The sequence below is a fragment of the Tiliqua scincoides genome, chromosome 4 (assembly GCF_035046505.1).
Source record: "Tiliqua scincoides isolate rTilSci1 chromosome 4, rTilSci1.hap2, whole genome shotgun sequence".
In the NCBI taxonomy this organism is placed as follows: Eukaryota; Metazoa; Chordata; class Lepidosauria; order Squamata; family Scincidae; genus Tiliqua; species Tiliqua scincoides.
This window is the reverse complement of record NC_089824.1, coordinates 202,122,735-202,141,363: the sequence shown is the minus strand read 5'-3', so window position 1 is coordinate 202,141,363 and position 18,629 is coordinate 202,122,735. Positions and strand designations below refer to the sequence as shown.

The window sequence follows — 18,629 nt, the reverse complement described above, 5'->3', positions numbered from 1 at the left end:
CTAGTAAGGGGCGGATCTTCATGTCCCTTTATGATCCCGTCCACCCTAGTAAGGGGCGGATCTTCATGTCCCTTTATGATCCCGTCCACCCTAGTAAGGGGTGGATCTTCATGTCCCTTTATGATCCCGTCCACCCTAGTAAGGGGTGGATCTTCATGTCATTTTATGATCCCGTCCACCCTAGTAAGGGGCGGATCTTCAAGTCACTTTATGATCCCGTCCACCCTAGTAAGGGGAGGATCTTCATGTCAGCTTGCTCCCAGGAAAGTGTGCACAGGATTACAGCCTTCAGACTCCCCACTCAGTATCCCCCCATCGCTCATTCACCCTCTCACTGCCCCATTTCCTTCATTTTTCCCGCCATGATCACGGCAAAAGCAAGCAATTGAGTGCAGCTGCTGTGTCCTCCCCAGCTTAGAGCACAATCCTGTGCGTGTCTCCTCAGAAGTAAGTCCCATTGTGCTTACTCCCAGGAAAATGTGCACAGGATTACATCCTTCAAGCTCCCCACTCAGCATCCCCCTGTTTTTGAAATCCTCTGTACAGTATGTATGCCTTTAAAGAGCACTTAATAAACACTTTGTAAACCAAATTTGACTTTGTTCTGACTTTTCTTGCCCATAGGAACGCATTAATTAAATTTCAATGCATTCCTATGGGAAAACGCGCTTCGCAAAACGAAAAACTCGCATAACGAAAGGACTTGCGGAACGGATTAATTTCGTTATGCGAGGCACCACTGTATATTATTTTCTGTAGCTCAGTGCTAAGTTCAGAGTTCCCCAATCTGTAGATTGTAATTCACCAATGGGTCACGACCTGATTTTTGGTGAGTCAGGAAGCTGCAGAACAAAATGGTGCACAAACTAGAAGTCCTGGCCTTGATGGACCCTGGTGTCATCATGGACAATACAGTGATTCATCTTACCTTGGTGACCCAAACTGCAATGGTTTGGGAACCCCTGCTATGGTATATACTAGGGTCTTATGATTAGTCCAGCTTCAGTGGTGAATTTCCTCCTGTTTTCTCTTTAAAATTTTGTTAAGTGACTTTACTGAAGAGGATATCAATTTATCTGTTTTGTTTGTCTCTGTTTGTAACCCCAAAGGTAACAAAGATGCTGGCTGTGGTTGTGATCCTCTTTGCCCTTCTGTGGATGCCGTACCGCACCTTGGTAGTAGTCAACTCCTTCATGGATCCCTCCTTACCTGAACATCTGGTTTGTCCTCTTCTGTAGGCTGTGCATCTACCTGAACAGCGCCATCAACCCCATCATCTATAATGTGATGTCTCAAAAGTTTAGAGCTGCCTTCAAAAAGCTATGCAAATGTGAGCAGAAGAGGACTGAAACGGCCTCCCGGTACAATGCCCCAGTCTTTTACAGCACCATGAAGGACTATTCCCATGATAGCTCTGACCATGATTTGACAGAACAGGAAGATCTCAATGGATACCCACCAACCTCAAGGAAAAGTAAACTTTCCAAGTGAACATGTCACATGAGACAGACTCTGGTAGTCACCTAGTATTGAAGTAGTTTCTGGATGTGTGAATAGCATGCCTCAGGTCTAACATAGCCCCTTGTCATTTGAACACTGTGCTTATGGAAGGGTAACATTTTTTGCATTACTTAGTGTTACGTGGTTGGCATATTGCATCCTTAGAGTGTTTGTAAAGAAGTTTGTTGTGCAGTGGAGTTTTCTATTAGGTATATGCCAATATTCACATAAACTGCTTGGTTGTCTCCTGCAGAGGCCATTGTCAGAGTGGGTCAGCAAGGCACAAATGCTTCAGCAAGACCTAAAAACCATGACTTCTTTCAATTACTCCTTCTGGAATGTCTGCATGGGGCAATTGGAGCCCCCACATATAAAGCTGAAACACTCACATATCCCTGAGCCTCAAAGGCTCCCCTCCACCCATGCCAGCCTCCCCCCTCTCCCCTCTGCAGCATGTTGGAGAATTCCAAAAATTCCCAAAGTTGACTTGTATGGCTGCCAAGCGCCCAGTAGCCATTACCACTTTCTCAAACTGGTTAGGATTCCAAATAAGGAAGCAGAATTTAGCTTTATACTAATAGCTGAGAGGGTGAGGGAGATCACACAACCTCCTTGTGCCCCTTCTCTTTCTCCATGTTTTCCAAGACTGGTAGAATGACCAAAATACGTAGCCTAAGGACTGGGGTGCTAGTTGAGCAGCTTTCCCCCTCATTCAGCAAACACTCTGCAACTGGTTATGATAATTTATTTAAGAAAAGAGGTGTTAGAATAGCAAAATCTGGCTAAGTTCTTAAGGGCACAATCCTGACTCCCCGTTCGTCTGGCACAAGTCCCTTGCACTAGCCCAGGAGGGTCACAAACGTGCCATAAAGCAGGTTTGTACCTCCTTGTGCTGGACCGGCGCAGGGACGCACGCTGGCCTGCAGAGGCAGCATCCATCCTCCGCGCCGACTGGGGAAGGGAGGGTTGCGTCGGCTGAGCTCGGCCGATACAGGTGTCTGGGTTGGGCAGGGAGGAAGAGGAGAGGAGGCAGGAGGGAGGTATTCCGGAGCATGGGGAGGCAAGTCCGAGGCCAGGGTGGCTTACCTAGGGATAAGGATAAAAGTTTCCCCTTGCCTCCGGTTGAGCCATTTCTGGCCCCAGTCTTGCGCTGGATACAGTACGGGCCTCCTGGTCTGCCTGTTTCTGAACAAGATAGGATTGCACTACATGTCTTCTTACACAAAGCCTTTCTCTAGAGAAGTGATTTTCAACCTTTTTTATCTCACGGCACACTGACAAGACACTAAAATTGTCAAGACACCCCATTGGTTTTTGGACAATTGACAAAGCACACTGCACTGACAGCAGGGACTCGCATCCCCCAGTAGCCCTACTAATAAATGATTCTCCCCCAAACTCCTGCAACACTCTTGCAGACCATCTACAGCACACCAGTGTGCCACAGTACAGTGGTTGAAAATGGCTGCTTTAGAGCATGAACAGAGAACCAGGAGACAAAAGGGCAGTTTAGCAGCATCTCTGGCTAATGAAAAGGGCCATTTGCAAAAGATCCCAGAACTGATCCCAGAATCTCAGCCAATCAAGCTTCAGAAGAGTTAGAAAAATTGAGGTTTTATTGTTGGGCCAACAACCTTCAGTGAGTTGAGGGACAGCCAGCATAGAAGAGGAAGCATCAGATGTTGATGAGACCTCACTATCACCCAGCCCCATAGACTTCAAGATAGGATTCAGATTCATAAAGTTCACAGAGTGGATGGTGAAGAGGGTCCCCTCTAACCTAACTCCGTTTTCCCCATTGGCTTAGTGAGTCAGTATCTGCTAATTTGGTACGCACTTGGGTTTTCCAGGAACCTAACCTTAGTGGATAACGAGAACTGACTGTATGATGCAATAAATCTGCAAACTCATGCTGAGATATTACAGTATTCCCTTTAATCTCCCCCACATCTCAGAGTCTATTTCACTAATGAAGGTTCAACATCAAGTCCTTGATGTTAGATATGGGAACACAAATCGCCAACTCCCCCCTCAATCCTGATGCCTAAAGAATTTGGGAGGTGTCTTTTCATAACTACGTTCCTAACAGTGGAACTACAACAGGTCTACAATGGCACTACCCTCCCTAGATGCCACCATCCCCCCGCGTGCGAATCTGCCCCCCCCCAAAATGTTACAGAGCCCTTGCGTGACTCTGGGACGTGTTGAAGAAGTGTTCCGAAGTTTCCCTGACAACTTAAACTGTGCTTCCAGAAAACCGGAATCACAGTTTCGACAGTGTTGGTAGCCTCAGAAAGGCTTCCATGTGGTCCTAGAGGGACATGGAACTCCATGCTCAGGACATTTGCCCCACTGAGTTAATGGCAGGTCCGCTACTGCTTCCAGGCAAAAAGCATGGCCCCTCCCAGCAAGACAGGATCCTGTCACTAGGATGCAACTGAAGCCTTCAAGGCAATGTAAAGAATTCAAATGGACAGTCTATCTCTTGAAAGCATCAAAAGGGTATAGGTGTTACTTAAACATCAAAACTAAACAACAAACACACATAGATTCAACTGAAGAATATAGATTATATCTCCTTCGCACAGATACAAATGGGAAATGGTCTCTAGCGGTATCTCTTGCTTCTGTATGTTGAATAGGAATCAAGGTTTTGAAATAGGAATCAAGGTAAATAACTGATTGGTTGAACTACACAGACACTCTTACAGAAGAGATGGACCAAACCTGAAAGCCAGTTCCACCAAAAAGTGCACGCTGTCCCAAACCCAGGTTCCAGATTTCCATGTAGTGTATGCCCACTGAACTGAATTCCTCTTAAAAGTTGTGATTTACTTTAATCAGGGGGAATCCAAGAGCCTCCAGAAGCCGCTACATACTGATGATGTTTTTGGGCATGGTGTAACACCCAGACTTGACTGGGCAGGTAACACAACCAGCATGGATGGAATTGCACCCTCTTTGCTGTTCCCTTGTTGTTGATCATGGAGAAAGATCTCTGAGAGAGAGAGAGAGAGAGATTGGGATATCTATATCAGTATAACATCTACTTTAACATGTGATAATACTAAGACCACATTCCAAATTACAGGGGAAGCCAGATGACAAGGCATGGTGAAATCTCCTTTTTCATAAGATGGCATCAAACTTAAGACTCCGATGACTCAGTAGCTGTAACAGCATTCCTCTAAAGCTTTAAAGGTCAGCGTGACGGCTATCCTCAGTGTGTAGCTGAATTGCAAATAGGATCATTTTAAGTCTCCTTTCAGTTCCATTTTCTTGGGACAGAAAAAAAGGAGAAGCACCATGTTGCTCCTGCCCTTCTGTGTGTTGCACAGTGTTGCTGTATATATGATTTGTTGACTGCCACAACTTTTTGACACCAGTGGTGGACAGAGTGTCTCCAAGGGCATATGCCCCTGTAAATAGCTTGTAACATATTTGTGATCAAAGTGGCTTGCTGTGCTATGAGGAGGGGCCAGGGCTGCGCAATTACTGCTTCTTATTTCAGTTATAGCAGTGAAATCAGCCAGACCCATTTGCGTTCCAGCTGCCAAGGTGAAGTGTGTCCTCTTGTTTGAAAGGCGCTGCCAGAAGTCGCCCCAAAAGGACTGGCCAAGCAGTTGTAATGATTGCAACTTCCATGTGGAAAATACTGAGCTTGTCCACAGTAAACTAGCTATAAATATCAAAGATGACTGGGATTTTCTTTCTTCCAACTGTGACAATACACGGAGCCAGCATGAAGAAGGCTTCCAGGATGACAGCAAAAGCCTAGAAGTGGGTGCAGAAATGATCAGATTCCAAGCAAACAGATAGGCTCACAATGCATCACAGGCATCACATTGTCTTTTTAGAATAGCAACTGTTGGTCCAATTCTAACCAAGTGGCACACCCGCAGAAGGCATGTTCCACCGGCGTCCCTGGACTGTGCTGTTGTAAAAGCACCGTAAAGTGCTTTGCAACTGTGGTTTTAGTCGGTACACTGGCTATGTGTCAGTGCTGGTGCTCCTGTTGCTTGTGGCCACTCCTGCTTGCTCCCCCATAGGTCACTTACCAGTGCAGGTAAGTCAGGTGCAGGGGCATGGAGAGGGAAAGGGAGAGCAGTGAAGGGGGAGTAAGGGGGCGGGGGGGAGGGCATGATAGGGAGTGGGGGTGGGGCAGTTCAGGCCACAAGGAGGGCAAGATTGGCAGCCCGGTGCATGCTGCAGTCCTATTCCCTTTCCTGGGCCTGATCCACCAATACAGATCATAAGACACATAAGAACATAAGAACAGCCCCACTGGATCAGGCCATAGGCCCATCTAGTCCAGCTTCCTGGATCTCACAGCAGCCCACCAAATACCGCAGGGAGCACACCAGATAACAAGAGACCTCATCCTGGTGCCCTCCCTTGCATCTGGCATTCTGACATAACCCATCTCTAAAATCAGGAGGTTGCGCACACGCATCATGGCTTGTACCCCATAATGGATTTTTCCTCCAGAAACTTGTCCAATCCCCTTTTAAAGGCGTCTAGGCTAGACGCCAGCACGCTGAGTAAAGAAATATTTTCTTTTGTCTGTCCTAACCCGCCCAACACTCAATTTTAGTGGATGTCCCCTGGTTCTGGTATTATGTGAGAGTGTAAAGAGCATCTCCCTATCCACTCTGTCCATCCCCTGCATAATTTTGTATGTCTCAATCATGTCCCCCCTCAAGCGTCTCTTTTCTAGGCTGAAGAGGCCCAAACGCTGTAGCCTTTCCTCATAAGGAAGGTGCCCCAGCCCCGAAATCATCTTAGTCGCTCTCTTTTGCACCTTTTCCATTTCCACTATGTCTTTTTTGAGATGCGGCGACCAGAACTGGACACAATACTCCAGGTGTGGCCTTACCATAGATTTGTACAACGGCATTATAATATCAATCAATCAATCAATCAATCAATCAATCAACAGTATTTATATACCGCTTTTCAACTAAAAGTTCACAAAGCGGTTTACAGAGAAAAATCAAATAACGTAAATGGCTCCCTGTCCCAAAAGGGCTCACAATCTAAAAAGATGCAAATGAATACCAGCAGACTGCCACTAGAACAGCATAATACTAGCCGTTTTGTTCTCAATACCCTTCCTAATGATCCCAAGCATAGAATTGGCCTTCTTCACTGCCGCCGCACATTGGGTCGACACTTTCATCGACCTGTCCACCACCACCCCAAGATCTCTCTCCTGATCTGTCACAGATAGCTCAGAACCCATCAGCCTATATCTAAAGTTTTGATTTTTTGCCCCAATGTGCATGACTTTACACTTACTGACATTGAAGCGCATCTGCCATTTTGCTGCCCATTCTGCCAGTCTGGAGAGATCCTTCTGGAGCTCCTCACAAATACTTCTGGTCTTTACCACTCGGAAAAGTTTGGTGTCGTCTGCAAACTTAGCCACTTCACTGCTCAACCCTGTCTCCAGGTCATTTATGAAGAGGTTGAAAAGCACCGGTCCCAGGACAGATCCTTGGGGCACACCGCTTTTCACCTCTCTCCATTGTGAAAATTGCCCATTGACACCCACTCTCTGCTTCCTGGCCTCCAACCAGTTCTCAATCCATGACTTTCCAGTTCTCAATCAACTTGGACTTGCACCAGCAATATTGCTGATGTAGGCCGGATCCCAAAGGATCTCCTCTATGGAGAACTCGTGCAAGGAAAGCGCCCTACAGGTAGACCACAGCTGCGATACAAGGACATCTGCAAGAGGGATCTGAAGGCCTTAGGAGTGGACCTCAACAAGTGGGAAACCCTGGCCTCTGAGCGGTCCGCTTGGAGGCAGGCTGTGCAGCATGGCCTTTCCTAGTTTGAAGAGACACTTTGCCAACAGTCTGAGGCTAAGAGGCAAAGAAGGAAGGCCCATAGCCAGGGAGACAGACCAGGGACAGACTGCACTTGCTCCCAGTGTGGAAGGGATTGTCACTCCCAAATCGGCCTTTTCAGCCACACTAGACGCTGTTCCAGAACCACCTTTCAGAGCGCGATACCAGAGTCTTTCGAGACTGAAGGTTGCCAACAACTACTGAAGGTCTGAGTTGATCCACTGCAGCTGCTGGGGCTTACTTTGGGGCCAGGGGAGGAGACCTCTCCTTACTCTGAGGAGACTTCCAGTAGCCAAAATCCCCCTGCGGGATGCAGCATAGCCTGTACTAGTGCCACAGCATTGCCCAGTGGGAATTTAGTTAGGATTGGGCTGACAGTGTATTAAAAAACAAAATAAATAAATTTGAATATACAGGAACATTTTTTTTTTCTCTTCAAGGACTATGAAGTACATGTTTTGAAAAAATACAAACTTTCAGAAAGTTAAAAAAAGACACACAATTCTCAGTACGAAGGGTCATTTGTGGCTTGAAATGGATTGGGCTTGAGCTGATTTACCTTCACTGAATCATTTTTACGTATTTCTGCACCCATTGATGGCTTGTTCTTGCACAGTGCTGACCACAGAGATGTAGGGTGGACCATTGCCTAATAATTGTACAAATTTGTATGCAGTGTAATGTTCTCCGTGGTAATTGTATTGTTTTTATTTCTGTTCCTGTGGACTTTATACCATAAGGTAAACAAAATGCAAATATATGGATAAAGGTTTCCAAACTTTGGAGCACCATTGTGGCCTGCTGAATGTGGGGCAACTAGCTGTGTGGGAAGCACTATGGGTGATAAGCTAGGAAGAGGAGCCTGAGCTGGCATCCTAGTTGGGGGTGGGTATCTGGCACTGGATATACTGGAGGCCCAAGGTGCTGATTCAGAAGCTGAATGCTGGATCAGGCCAAGGGCCCATCTAGTCCAGCTTCCTGTATCTCACAGTGGCTCACTTCGGAAAGCACGCAAGATAACAAGGCACCTGCATTGCCACACCCTTGCACCTGGCATTCAGAAGCAGCCTATTGGTCTGTCACAGTCTGTCACAGGTTACAAGCCATAACGGGCATGTGCAACCTCCTGGTTTTAGGTTGCACATGCCCATTATGGCTTGTAACTTGTGACAGACTTTTTCTCCATAAATCCATCCAATCCCCTTTTAAAGGCATCTAAGGCAGGTGCTGCCATCACAACATCATGTGGCAGGGAGTTCCATAGAATAGTTACAGGCTGGTAGAGAACTTTTTTCCTTCTGTCTGCTTTAACTCTCCCACCAGAACTTCCATCTGTCCACCCCTTGCATAATTTTATATGTCTCAGTCATGTCCGCCCTCAGGCAACTTCTTTCTAGACTGAAGAGCCCCAAATGCTGTAGCTTTTCTTTGCAAATAAGCCTTCCTCTTTGAAGGTCAAATGTATTTTTGTTGTGCATCTAACATGGCAAGAATGCCACAGTGGAGATTTAGTGGACAGGGGTCCCAACAGTTTGTGAAAAGCAAACAACTGGAGGACACCGACAGCTCTGCTTCTGTTCAGTCCTTTAAAAAGAACTGATGTGATGTGTAATTTGGGGGACACTCCCTCTGCTGCTTTTAGTGGTTGTCATCTGTTTCAGTGGCAGCAATGATGACATGTGGAGAGCTTTTCGATCTTTCCACAGCTACAAAAGAACCGTGCTGGATAGGGCCAAAGCTCATCTGTTTTTTTTACAGGGGCCCACCAGTTGACTGAGAAGTCCACAAGCAAACAGATGAAAACCATTCCTCTCTCCCACTGTTGCTCTCCTAATTGATGCTCAGGAGCAGCAAGTGAAAGGAAACTGGATGAAAGGGACACTCTTATATAGGATCGATCGCATCGATTAGAAGACAATGGGCATAAGCCTAGCCAGGTCTACTCAGAAGTGTCGTGAATATGTACATGTTAGGCCTTGGTTAGCATGTGGAGCCTGAACCAAACTAAGTCAGTAACGGAGAAGTTGCTAGCGGTTCCTAGCTGCAAGAATGTGAGTAAACAAACACAAAGATTGTTGTCTCTCCTCTGCTGGCCAGAAAGGACAGACAACAAGAATTACAACCCATTGGAATGTAGCATCTTTGCAGACAAAAAGGCACCTTATCAAGCTGATGAAATGCAGCTGGGGATCTCCATTTGGGAGGGGTAAGAACTAAGAGGGTTAGCAACCAGGCCCACTTCAAGAAGGTTCTGTCCTCAAAAGTTTCTGATTGGACAGTCTAAATAAGTATGAAGTCACCTCAGTACTATTAGCATAAGAAGTATAATAATGAGGGCGCAAGGGGTGTGTCCGGGTCCCTTCTTGGACAGAGGTTTTGGGTGCAACATCCTGCACGCTGGGAGCTCCATTGTCCACCATGGGCATCTGGCCTCACAGGTAGCCTGGAGCTAAAAGATCTACAAGAGTAACTGACCCAGGTGAGAGTTAGGGAGTGATAGAGATAAGAACATAAGAAAAGCCCCACTGGATCAGGCCATAGGCCCATCTAGTCCAGCTTCCTGTATCTCACAGCGGCCCACCAAATGCCCCAGGGAGCACACCAGATAACAAGAGACCTCATCCTGGTGCCCTCCCTTGCATCTGGCATTCTGACATAGCCCATTTCAAAAATCAGGAGGTTGCGCATACACATCATGGCTTGTACCCTGTAATGGATTTTTCCTCCAGAAACTTGTCCAATCCCCTTTTAAAGGCATCCAGACCAGTTGCCAGCAAAATTTTCTTTTGTCTGTTCTAACTCTCCCAACACTCAACACTGGCTAGATAGCCAGCTAGCTTTATTATTTTATTGCTGATATGTTTCCTAGATGTTTGTGCCTAGATGATTATGCCTCTAGCATTTGCTACCTTATGTAACCTTATGTAACCTTATGTATTTAATAAACTAAAATCTCTTTTACTAAGTTGTTTCATTGCCTGTTGAGGACAAAGGTTCAGAATCCTGCCTAGCCGTTCAGCAAGCTACCAAGTGCTCATTGAGGACTAGTAACTTGAGGACTGAAGCTTTAATTGGAGAAAGCTCTCAGTTCCTGCAAGGGATAGAATTAAGCCTAGAGGGTCTCAGTGTCCCTGGACTGAGGCACTGGCACATACAGGGTGGTGGCAGTACTACTGGACAGGGGGTCCTTGAGAGCTTTAGGGTTCAAGAACCAAGAATTCTGAGCACCCCAAACCCCCCCTAAGTTTGCAACAAGAAGAAAGTCCTATTTTGTTCAATGGGGCTTACTCTCAAGAAAGTGGTTAGGATTGCAGCCAATGTCTCCAAACAGTTTTGTGTCTCTAAAACAGATTAGCTTGTCTGTGGGGTAAGAGTAAGTTGTAAGGCACAACCATCAACAGTTCCCCCCAGGTCAGCTTCTCTTTTGGGAGCTTTATAAAGCAAGATCAGCGCAGGAGATGCAGGTGGCAGATGGAACTAATCACAGTGCAAAATGGTTGCTACCTCTCAACTTCCTGATAAATAACCAAAGTGCAGGAGGCCTATTAGTTTCCTGTTGAGCACAGAGCCTTACGCATCTATTTCCTAGGAAACAGCCTGGAGAAGCTGTTAAAAGTGTGCTAGGAGTTCTCATAGCTCAAGGCTCCGCTTCCACTTTCTTTTGATTCTCAGGAACATTGTTGAAATAAACGCTTGGGAAATGAGACTAAGGCCCTTTGATTTCCACAGAATCTATTTTCATACAATGAGAATAGGCTTTGTGCCTTAATGGGCTATTATAGCTTAGGCTGACATATTATCCCAGTGTCATCTCCAGTGCATAGAAGAAAGTTATGTTTGGAAGCTACAAATTTCTTCAAAGCTAATGCATTATCCTGCACTTCTTTTCAAGAACAAGAAAAGCCCTGCTGGATCATGCCAAAGGCCCATCCCATTCAACACTGTCGCCCACCAAGAGCAAGAAAAAAGGCATACTTCCTTTCTACCATTGCTCGTTTTTCGTCTGCCCCCAGCAATTAGATCTGATCTTATCCCCTTGTAACTCTGCTTCTCACATTTTGCTAAAGTAAGAGGTTCAGATGAAAGCCAGATGTGCTATTTAAGGCAAACAGCAAGATAGGACCACCTACGATTCAGAGCACATGAAATGATGCTTCAAGTGCACCAATCTCTCTGGTTCTAAGGTATAAAAAGAATCACAACCAAGAGGGAGCTCCTGATTCAGCCCTTGAAGACTTTGCAAATGTAGAGCGACAAAGTTGCCAATTTTTGTTCAACTCTGATCTATCTATCTATCTATCTATCTATCTATCTATCTATCTATCTATCTATCTATCTATCTATCTATCTATCTATCTATCTATCTATCTATCTATCTATCTATCTCTGGAGTTGTGCCCCACCTTTCCCTTGCCAAAGCAAATGCCCAAGACAGCTTACAAAGTGTTCACAAAATTCAACACAACCACAACACTTTCAGGCCAGTGCTGGAGTCCACAGCAGCCAGTATTATAAGTTTTCTCTGTTGCAAGTCTGTGTTGACTCGCGCCACAGAGTCATGCCCAGGAAATGGCTTAGGATATCGGCAGTGCCAGCACTGATGATTCCATCCCCTTCTGCAACCCAATATGTCCCTCCCCCACCACTCCCCACCCCGTTCCACCCTCCTACCCCCATCTTCCCCATCAACAAAATGGCAGATGCGCTTCAATGTCAGTAAGTGTAAAGTCATGCACATTGGGGCAAAAAATCAAAACTTTAGATATAGGCTGATGGGTTCTGAGCTGTCTGTGACAGATCAGGAGAGAGATCTTGGGGTGGTGGTGGACAGGTCGATGAAAGTGTCGACCCAATGTGCAGCGGCAGTGAAGAAGGCCAATTCTATGCTTGGGATCATTAGGAAGGGTATTAAGAACAAAACGGCTAGTATTATAATGCCGTTGTACAAATCTATGGTAAGGCCACACCTGGAGTATTGTGTCCAGTTCTGGTCGCAGCATCTCAAAAAAGACAGTGGAAATGGAAAAGGTGCAAAAGAGAGCGACTAAGATGATTACTGGGCTGGGGCACCTTCCTTATGAGGAAAGGCTACGGCGTTTGGGCCTCTTCGGCCTAGAAAAGAGACGCCTGAGGGGGGACATGATTGAGACATACAAAATTATGCATGGGAAGGATAAAGTGGATAGGGAGATGTTCTTTACACTCTCACATAACACCAGAACCAGGGGACATCCACTAAAATTGAGTGTTGGGAGAGTTAGAACAGACAAAAGAAAATATTTCTTTACTCAGCGTGTGGTTGGTCTGTGGAACTCTTTGCCACAGGATGTGGTGATGGCGACTGGCCTGGACGCCTTTAAAAGGGGATTGGACAAGTTTCTGGAGGAAAAATCCATTACGGGGTACAAGCCATGATGTGTGTGCACAACCTCCTGTTTTTAGAAATGGGTTATGTCAGAATGCCAGATGCAAGGGAGGGCACTAGGATGAGGTCTCTTGTTATCTGGTGTGCTCCCTGGGGCATTTGGTGAGCCGCTGTGAGATCCAGGAAGCTGGACTAGATGGGCCTATGGCCTGATCCAGTGCGGCTGTTCTTATGTTCCAATGAGTTGCTGGTGCCTACCCATTACCCAGCAGTGGGAGACGCATCATTGTGGGCTGATACTGCTACAAACTACGGAACAGAGGAGAAAATTCTTTGATTACTGATCATCATAGCTATGTTTGACTATAGCTATATATTTAGCTATATATTTTTCATCTGTAGTTAAACTGGTGAACAATAATGGTTCTTCCTTATATATAATAATCCCTTCTCCCTTTTCATATATATATAAAACTCATATATGCATTCAGTTCTCATCTATATTTTATTCATGCCAGAAGAACTGTACACACGTTTGTTCCAATCAAGCCGCTGTGCAAGTCAATTGGAGATCTGACATATAAGAACTAAAGGCTCCATATAGCATCCATTAAAGTTAAGAGAAAGATTTGAGGTTAGGTGCTACATTATTTCCAGAGGCCCCCCCTCCCCCAAATCCCACAAAATATTGAACGTGCTGATTCCACCTATGGTTTGAATATGATTTCCTCATTTCTATAATAAACATTCAGTTTTAGAAACTAGGAAACTACAAATCTACAATAAGTTTGCATTAGAAGAATTGAATAACAACCAAAAAGGGGGGGCTGTGACTCAATAGAAGATCGTCTCTTTTACATGCACAAGATCCGAGATTTGATCTCTAGGTAGGGCAGAGAAAAATTTGTATCTGAATCCTTTGAGACTTGCTAGTAGCTAGTAAAATATCCACAGTACTAATACTAGATACCCTCACTCCTCCATATACCCTCACTCCTCCATATCCCACAATTTGCTCCTCCCTCTGCAATCTTCTCCCTCCACAATCCCAGTTTGGCTGTACTTGTCATAAGAGGTAACTAAACAGCCACCAGGTAGATGAAGCTCGTCAGTCTGGGAAGGCAGCTCATCTAAGAGAAGGAAACTCTGACCTCAAACCTCCACTGCCTTGTGGCTATATCCAGTTGTGGAAAAGGCTTCAGGAGTCAACCTTGAGGCAAAATCAGGAGCTGGAGTCCCTGAGGCAGTTCGCAGCTAAACATAGTCACGCTCTGGCAACTCTTGCGATGCCGGTGGAACCAACCGTATTGGCTTCTGCCTTTCCACTGGACCATTTCAGTGACATCGAGAGAGGGGATTTGCTGCATGGGTAACAGTCTATCCTCCATACCCACTTTACCCAGGCCTCGCGCACTGGAGAGGACACTCCAACTTTGCCATATGGTGTCGGCACAATACGGGAAGCAGCAGTTTACCGGTTATAAGTCTTTGCTCGATTGGCGTAGAGCATGATGCCAGGGGCTGCTTCCAACGGTGGGAGAGATGACTGCACCTCATTGGGCAGCTACTGCCCACCTTAAGCTGGGCAGTCCCCAGCCAGTTAGGTGCTGCCTCGCCACAGTTTGCTAACCTCATGGGGTGTGTGGAGTTTAGGGTGAAAACTGACAAATGGATCGACAACTCTGCACCAGGCAACAGAAAACAGAAAACTCCTGCCCTAAAGCTGGGCACCTGGAAGGTTAGGACAATGACACCTGGCTTTTCTGACGACCTACAAGAAATAGATGACACACGCAAAACAGCTGTCAACGACATGGAGCTGAGCAGACTGCAGATGGACATCATCACCCTTCAAGAGACGAGGCTGCCGGATTCAGGATCTGTCAAGGAATTTCTCATTTTTCTGGCAGGGAAAACTACCAAATGAGACCAGGGAACATGGCATTGGCTTTGCGGTCAGAAATACCCTGCTGGAATCCATCATCCCACCTACTGCGGGAAGTGAAAGAATTTTGTCCCTGCAGCTCCAGTCATCAGCAGGACTTGTCACTCTCATCAGTGCATATGCACCGACTCTGTCATCTTCAGCAGAAGCTAAAGACAAATTCTACAACGACCTGGCCACCACTATCAAGAAAATCCCTATAAAAGAGCCATTGTTCATCCTTGGCAATTTCAGTGCTAGAGTGTCAAGCAATTTCAATGCTAGAGTTGGTGCTGATCACAATTCGTGGCCCACTTGCTTAGGTCAGTTTGGCACTGGGAAGATGAACAAAAATGGCTGCCTACTAGAGTTTTGCTGTCATCACCGTCTCTGTGTCAGCAACACGTTCTTCAATACAAAGCCCCAACTTAGAGTCTCTTGGAGACACTCAAGATCAAAGCACTGGCACCAGCTCGTCCTGATTCTCACCAGACGCTCCAGCCTTCCCAACATCAAGATCACATGCAGTTATCAGGGTGCTGCCTGCGACACTGACCATTCCCTGGTGTGCAGCAGAGTGAAACTGCGAACAAAGCAACTGTATCGTACGAAAAAGGAAGGCAGACCTTGCAATGACACCAGCAAGACCCGGGATCAGGGAAAAGTGGAGGAATTTGCACGAGTGCTTGAGGAATCTCTTCCAGGCAGATGCCTCCAACAGATGGGAACATTTCAAGAATGCCATTTACAACACTGCCTTGTCCATATTCTGCAAGAAGACCAGCAAGACGGCAGACTGGTTTGAAGCCCACTCTGATGAGTTGACACCAGTCATTGAGGAGAAGAGGAGAGCGCTGGCAGCATATGAAGCCTGTCCCAGTGAGTGCAACCTGCAGGTCTTCTGAGCTGCTTGCAGCAAGTCCTGCAGACTGCCAGGAGATGTGCTAATGACTACTGGCTCCAACTCTGTTCCCAGATACAGATAGCAGCTGACACGGGCAACATCAAGGGGATGTATGATGGTATCAAGCTGGCCCTAGGTCCAACACAGAAGAAAACGGCCCCTCTGAAGTCTGCCACAGGTGAGGTAATCCAGGACCAGGCGCAGCAGATGGGACGCTGGGTGCAGTACTACTCTGAGCTGTATTCCTGAGAAAATGCAGTAGCCGAGGAAGCACTGAACAACATCAAGCGCCTGCCTGTGTTGGAGGAGGTTGACAGTGAACCAACCCTAGCAGAACTTCACATGGCCCTGGACTCTCTTGCCTCTGGCAAGGCACCTGGGAAAGACAGCATCCCTGCTGAAGTCCTAAAGTGCTGCAAAGTGATCATCGCCACTGAGCTGCATGAAATCCTCTGCCTCTGCTGGAGAGAAGGTGGAGTACCTCAGGACATGAGGGATGCAAACATCATCACACTGTACAAGAACAAAGGCGACAGGGGTGACTGCAATAACTACTGTGGCAGCTCTCTCCTTAGCGTTGTAGGAAAGCTGTTTGCCCAAGTTACACTGATGAGGCTCCAGGTACTTGCAGAGAGCGTCTATCCAGAGTCGCAGTGTGGATTCCGAGCCAACAGGTCCACCACCGATATGATATTCTCCCTCTGACAGCTGCAGGAGAAATGCAGGGAACAACGACAGCCACTCTTTATAGCCTTCATAGATCTCACGAAGGCTTTTGACCTGGTCAGCAGGGACGCCCTCTTCAAGATTCTCCCCAGGATCGGATGTCCACCCAGGCTCCTCAGCATCATCAGGTCTTTCCACGAGGACACAAAGGGCACTGTAGTCTTTGATGGCTTAACATCAGACCCCTTTGACATCCGAAGCAGAGTGAAGCAGGGCTGTGTTCTTGCACCAACCTTGTTTGGGATTTTCTTCGCTGTCCTGCTGAAGCAGGCCTTTGGAACTGTAACAGAAGGCATCTATCTCCGGACCAGATCAGACGGAAAGCTCTTCAACCTCTCCAGACTGTGAGCAAAGTCCAAAGTCCAGCTGAAATGTCTGCGTGACTTCCTCTTTGCCGACGATGCAGCTGTCACCGCCCACTCTGTCAAAGATCTCCAGCAGCTCATGAACTGTTTTAGCAAGGCTTGCCAAGACTTTGAACTGACAATCAGCCTGAAGAAAACACAGGTCATGGTTCAGGATGTGGACTCACCTCCCTGCACTACAATCTCTGTGCATGAACAGGAGGTTGTCCATGACTTTGTGTACCTTGGCTCAACGATCTCCGACACTCTTTCTCTCAATACGAAGCTGAACAGACGCATCAGTAAAGCAGCTACCATGTTTTCCAGACTCGCAAAGAGAGTCTGGTCCAACAAGAAGCTGACGGAACATACCAAGATTCAGGTCTACAGAGCTTGCGTCTTGAGTTCACTTCTGTACTGCAAGTCATGGACTCTTCGCACACAACAGGAGAAGAAGCTGAACGCTTTCCACGTGCGCTGCTTCCGATGCATCCTCATATCACCTGGCAGGATAAAGTTCCAAACAACACAGTCCTGGAACGAGCTGGAATTCCCAGTGTGTATACAGTGCTGAAACAGAGACACCTGCGTTGGCTTGGTCATGCTGTGAGAATGGGCGATGGTCGGATCCCAAAGGATCTCATCTATGGAGAACTTTTGCAGAGAAAGCACCTATGGTAGACCACAGCTGCACTACAAGGATATCTGCAAGAGGGATCTGAAAGCCTTAGGAATGAACCTCAGCAGATGGGAAACCTTGGCCTCTGAGCATTCTGTTTGGAGGCAGGCTATGCAGCATGGCCTTTCCCAGTTTGAAGACACACTTTGCCAACAGACTGAGGCAAAGAGGCAAAGAAGGAAGGCCCATAGCCAGGGAAACAGACCAGGGACACACTACACTTGCTCCCAGTGTGGAAGGGATTGTCACTCCCGAATCGGCCTTTTCAGCCACACTAGACGCTGTGCCAGAACCACCATTCAGAGTGCGATACCAGAGTCTTTCAGGACTGAAGGTTGCCAACAACAATACTAGATGGACCAGAGTTTGATTCTGAATAAGGCAGCTTCTTCAATTTCTAGAATTACTCCTCATGCAGCTTTTTTCAGACTTAGAAACTTTGGCACAGATTGGGCCGTTGGGTAATACTAGAATGCATCAAGATGCACAAATGCATTAAGATATTATGAAGTCTTGCATAAAGGATGAAGAGAAATCAGTTTTCTGATTTTGGGAAAGGAAAGGGGATGGGTTGCCAAGTTATGCAAGTAAAAATACTCAACCACTTCAAGCTTTTCTTATTAATCTTAAGGGCTGGAAACCTGAGAAATGTTTAAGAATGTTCATTAGGAACGTGTATATGCCTTCACCTTATTTGCAGCTTGAAAGATTATATCCCATGAACTGTAAAAGGGTGGTGCCACTGGGCAAGCTGACTGCAGCATTGTCGGGGGGGGGGGAACCTATGAACTCCAAAAAAAACCCGACAGAGACAATCTACCCCACCATTAGTTAGTACAAAATGGTTGGCAACCTTCAGTCTGAAAAGACTATGGTATAAGCCTACAGCACCCGGTATTCCCAGGCGGTCTCCCATCCAAGTACTAATCAGGCCTGACCCTGCTTAGCATCCGAGATCATGGTATAAGCCTACAGCACCCGGTATTCCCAGGCGGTCTCCCATCCAAGTACTAACCAGGCCTGACCCTGCTTAGCTTCCAAGATCATGGTATAAACCTACAGCACCCGGTATTCCCAGGCGGTCTCCCATCCAAGTACTAACCAGGCCTGACCATGCTTAGCTTCTGAGATCAGACGAGATTGGGCACGTGTAGGGTACTCACAATAACCTACAAATTGAGTTAGATAAGAGTCACATGGTGATTTTAGATTTGTTTAAACTCTACATGCAAGTCACACTAAGGGTGCAAGCCTATCCAACTTTCCATCACTGAGGTAAGGGCAATGCAGCCCCAAGGTAAGGGAACAAACATTGCCTTACCATGAGGAGGCCTC

The 18,629-nt window shown here is 46.6% G+C and overlaps 2 protein-coding genes across 2 annotated transcripts in view; one reads left to right on the top strand and one right to left on the bottom strand.

Annotated features, from left to right (window-relative positions):
* Positions 1-1,491, top strand: part of LOC136649172 (thyrotropin-releasing hormone receptor-like) — a 36,695-nt gene extending 35,204 nt beyond the window's left edge. The window contains 2 exon segments of the mRNA XM_066625619.1: positions 1,110-1,199; positions 1,201-1,491. Coding sequence (XP_066481716.1) covers positions 1,110-1,199; positions 1,201-1,491 — 381 coding nt within the window.
* Positions 1,492-4,159: 2,668 nt separating this feature from the next.
* Positions 4,160-18,629, bottom strand: part of JPH2 (junctophilin 2) — a 113,054-nt gene continuing 98,584 nt past the window's right edge. The window contains exon 6 of the mRNA XM_066623741.1: positions 4,160-4,498. The gene's annotated coding sequence lies outside the window, so the exon portion shown is untranslated. The remainder of the gene's footprint in view (positions 4,499-18,629) is intronic.